The sequence below is a fragment of the Pinus tabuliformis genome, chromosome 4_1, assembly GCF_031772625.1.
Source record: "Pinus tabuliformis cultivar Carrire ecotype Pingquan chromosome 4_1, CPIR1, whole genome shotgun sequence".
NCBI classification, from domain to species: Eukaryota; Viridiplantae; Streptophyta; class Pinopsida; order Pinales; family Pinaceae; genus Pinus; species Pinus tabuliformis.
In genome coordinates, this window is record NC_142303.1 from 314,659,879 (window position 1) to 314,664,379 (window position 4,501).

At 32.3% G+C, this 4,501-nt stretch overlaps 1 protein-coding gene across 1 annotated transcript; it reads left to right on the forward strand.

Moving 5' to 3' along the window:
• Nucleotides 1-2,750: 2,750 nt before the first annotated feature.
• LOC149175553 (protein LURP-one-related 3-like) lies at nt 2,751-4,016 on the forward strand. The gene is made up of 4 exons (XM_089421164.1): nt 2,751-2,807; nt 3,010-3,279; nt 3,535-3,780; nt 3,888-4,016. The coding sequence occupies exons 1-4, from the start codon at nt 2,751-2,753 to the stop codon at nt 4,014-4,016; spliced, it is 702 nt and encodes a 233-aa protein (XP_089277290.1).
• The last annotated feature ends 485 nt before the right edge of the window (nt 4,017-4,501 follow it).

Below are 4,501 nucleotides of genomic sequence, written 5' to 3' on the forward strand. Positions count from 1 at the left end.
GGAATTACAGCGGATCTGTTGTAGATTGTATCTCTTAAATTTTCCAAATAATATAAAATGAAGGATTGGCTGTTTCTCCGTGGACGTAGCCCAAATTGGGTGAACCACGTATATCTATGTCTCTCTTGTTTTATGTGTTTTCTATGTTTATATTTCTGCAATATATTTTATGTGTTCCATTGCTCTATAATATATAATTTTCTAACACAAAGAAGAGATTCTTCTTATCCCAAAGAAAAAGGTCCATTGATTTGTGATTGTTTTCAAGATCATAATAAGCTTTCAACTTTCCATTTATCATATTCTTATGCTATAATTGTTGATTTTTAGGTTAATATGGGCCTTATATAGGGCTTAACAATAGTTCCACTAGAGCTCATGATGAAGATTAATTTTGAGAAATTTGTATAAAGTCAATTCCTACAAAATTTTGTTTTCATAGACAAAATTAACATAATTAATCTTTTTATATTTTATTGTCATAACCTTTGTTTGTTAGTGTTAACAATTATACCTACCAAAGCTGGAATTCTTGAGAATTTTTAGTCATTTATTGATGTAATAGGGACACTTCGTTATTTGAATAATATCATCATCATGAAGAAGAATGATGATGACTATTTAGACTGAACTCTTGTCAACACAACCTTCTTCCAAACATTTATTTAACTTGTCAACATATAGTGACAAAAGAGTTAGGGGACATGGGAACACCTTGCTTAACTCCTATATTACAATCAATTTATTATGACCAAGACTCCATCTTCCTAAACATGGCAATAATAGGTGGAGTCTAAATGTTCTACATTTTAACCATTTTACCCAAATTTCGTGATACAATTGTGGGTGAAATTACAATTTTTGCTTGTTTAAATTACATTGTATAGGGAAAACATGGATTTAATGTAACAAAAACCTTGTAAGGTACCTTGATTGTATAACTCAATAAAGCAAACATGAAATTCCCAACGTGGAGAAAAACTTACTAGAAAATACGCCAAAAAAATGGAAACTACATTGATAATAACAACTTACAACATGAACTTTTAATCATTAAAAATTTAAGAAGGCACATCTATTATTTCTTTAAAATTATTAGTATTTTTTTATTAAATTATTTGTTTAAGAAATTTTTTACTTATTAAATGACTTATTACTACTAATGGCATATGACATAGGAAAACTTGCATGAAAGGGATACTATGTGTATAAGGTGAAAGATAATCTCCCCACTATTCAAATAGGTAAAACTCAATAAATCAAACATGAAATTCCAAAGTTGGAGAAAAACTTCCTAGAAAATATGCCAAAAAAAAGAATGTTTAAACTACATTGATAATAACAACATACAACATGAAGTTTTAATCATTAACAAATTAAGAAGGAACATCTATTATTTCTTTAAATTTATTAGTATTTTTATATTAAGTTATTTGTTTAAGAACATTTTTACTTATTAAATGACTTATTACTACTAATGTCATATGACGTAGGCAAACTTGCATGGAAGGGGTACTACGTGTATAAGGTGAAGGATAATCTCCCCACCATTCAAGTAGGTAAGTCTAGGTTGGGGTATGCTTGGATCTTATATGGAAAAGCAATCCATCCACTAATAAGATGTTATTATTAGTATTGTACAAAGTTTGATCTCACTTGAAGATCCCTTGAAATATATTAATTCCCTAAAATAATGTGCATCCTCACCCTTACTCATAATTTTTTTTGTTTGTCAAGTTTTGAGTGTCCTAGAGAGATGACTATAGGCTTAACCTTCTAGCTTGAGAAACCACGACCTAATGGTGTCTACGCCATCAAAATCACCAAAGTCTACGCCATCAAAATCACCAAGAGATCGCACCGGCCTTGGACCACACAGGGTCTTAACATAATGGATTTTTCTGATGGAATTTCAAACCACTGACCTTACATCATAGAGTAACTTAACAATACACCCATCACTATATATTCTAAGCCCATTCCCACCTCCACCCATAAAATTTGAAAAATCTGGACAACTTATTTTGCCCAATCAGCCACGTCGGTGCATTTCTACACCGGATATTTTTCCGTACATTTCACTTTCAAACTTATCGAGGAGATATGATTTAGATATGCAAACACGTTTGTTACTAAAAAAGAGGCGGTTTGCTTTTTATTATTATAAAAACCCGTCTTCGAAGTGCAAGATTATTTTAATTTGATGATAGCGAGAGGCATTCATAATATTTTACAAGTTACGACAACTAATAAGCGTGCAGCTAGTACTATAAGCTTGTTTATATATGTGCAACTAGTATAAGTTGACTTGTCATATAGGATTGAGAGCATTAAGATATTTCTAGGTGCATTCATATTGTTTAAAGATTTTTTATAAATCTTAGGTTCATTAAGGCCAAGGGGGAAGATCTGATTTCTTCGTAACATTTTAAAATCTTACAAGGGACCTTCATATTTACAGGCCACAGTCTATATTTTTCTTGTCGTTTAGATGATGTAAGAGGGTGACGAGACTTATCTAATGGATAAATGATAATTTTATTATTGTTTTGTACCTGCATTCGCATTAATTAAATACAAAAGAGTAAGGAAACTGTCATTCGCTTTCGCTTCCCCAAGGATAGGGGACTGTCATCTTGACCCAGGGTTAACATTATTTTAACTAAGGTTACTGTTAATGGAAAGTTTCAATCGCAGGACTCTAGGCCAATAAATAGAGCCTCCATTCTTGTATTAAAATTTATGTTCTGATGAATAAATCTGAAAGGAGTGCCGGAATTCTTTCAAAGTGCCTTTCGTCGTGCATAGTATGTGTTTTATTAAATTAGTTTTCAAATTATTGATAGCTTAAATTTTCACAGATTTACTAACTAGACATGTTTAGTGAATTTGCTAATTTGTTTTTGAATGGTTTATTATTTAATTTGATTATTTTAAATAAAAATATATAATCAGTAAATTGAGAAAGATATGAACTGTGATTACATTATCTGTGATTTTGTTTTGTAGGTGCGTCCTCGGGTGCATCCAGGCGTTACGTGTCCCTCGGCCACGGTAGTTTCAGTTTCGACTTGCCATGATGATCATTTTTGTGAAGTACACCCTCCTTCCACCTTCACCGTTTGGAAGAGCTCTCTCTTCCTTAATGGAAAAGGATTCACAGTCTTTGATTCATCTGGAAATCTGGTCTTCAGAGTTGATGATTACTCAACTCAAGCCAAACACCATCTCTCTCTCATGGATGCTGCGGGAAACATTCTTCTCACCCTGTCCCATAAGGTATTATTATTTTCAGTTGACCTAAATTGGATTTCAAATTTGGAAAATATTTTGAAATTTAATAGATACGAGCAAAGTTAATTGTTTAAACTCTTTTATTATTTTCTTAGCAAAATTAATTGTTCTAACTCTTTTAGAACTTGGGCAAAAACCTGAAATATTTCCTGAAATAAAAATAGGCTACCGTTTTCAACACATTTTATTGATTTTACTTATGTTGATTGATTTTGATTTTGATTTTGATTGTGGGTTTAGTGGAGGTTGGGTTTTAACCAGCGATGGGATGCATTCAGAGGAGATGGCGATGGCTGTGAGAAGCCAGCGTTTACAGTCATAACGTCGGTGTTGAAACTTTTCTCAAGCAAGCCCTCCGCCAAAGTTGTCATAAATCCGATAAAAGGTCATAATACGGAGACTTGCCATTATCAAATGAAGGGATATCTGTGCAAGCCAACCTCCTCCTTCACATTATTCCGTGGCTCTGGAGAAATTGTCGCTCAGGTTCGTTGTCATGTTATTGAATACTACGAATTCACTGTTCAGTTTATTAAAAGGAAGAAGGTGAGCGTAGTGGGTAATTTCATGGATTCATTCATTGAATGGAACAGGCAAGACGGAAGCGAGCGACATCGGAGGTCATGTTAGGAGACGACGTACTCAGCCTTGTTGTGCAGCATGGAATCGATCAAACCTTAGTCATGGCTCTTCTTATTATTCAATCAGATATTCAGAAGTGAAAGTCAAGATTTTAGAGGCGGTCCAGATTTTAGAGGCGCTAAATTCGCCGTCCCGTTTGGAAACCTAAATTCGCCGTCTTATCTCAGTGAGAAAAAAACTATTTATAATCTTCTTATTATTTGACGGAGTTATAAATATTGTGTTTAAATTTTAATACCTAAATTCACCGTCTTAAAAAAAACTATTTATACTCTTCTTATTATTTGACGGACTTATAAATATTGTGTTTAAATTTTAATAAGGATTATTATTTAAAGAAAGGAAGGGTTGTGGTTAAATTATTGGGTTATTTGGTTTTTATAAAATGAGGATTTGTTATTATTTATATTATTAAAGTATTTTTAATAATTCTATATTTATGATGGAATTTTTCCAATAGCCTGAAAACTAATATAAGATTCTGACATTGTCTGATAATTTGCAGTAAATATGTCTAGGTACCATAAAACATATAACAAATGTAATAATGAAACATTCATAGAGG

Bases quoted from the DNA above. Each gene is read 5' to 3' on its own strand.
- LOC149175553 (XM_089421164.1), top strand. From the start codon at position 2,751: ATGAATAAATCTGAAAGGAGTGCCGGAATTCTTTCAAAGTGCCTTTCG. The intron at 2,808-3,009 runs GTATGTGTTTTA...TTTGTTTTGTAG, and splicing joins AGTGCCTTTCGTCGTGCATA to GTGCGTCCTCGGGTGCATCC. The intron at 3,781-3,887 runs GTTCGTTGTCAT...TGAATGGAACAG, and splicing joins CTGGAGAAATTGTCGCTCAG to GCAAGACGGAAGCGAGCGAC.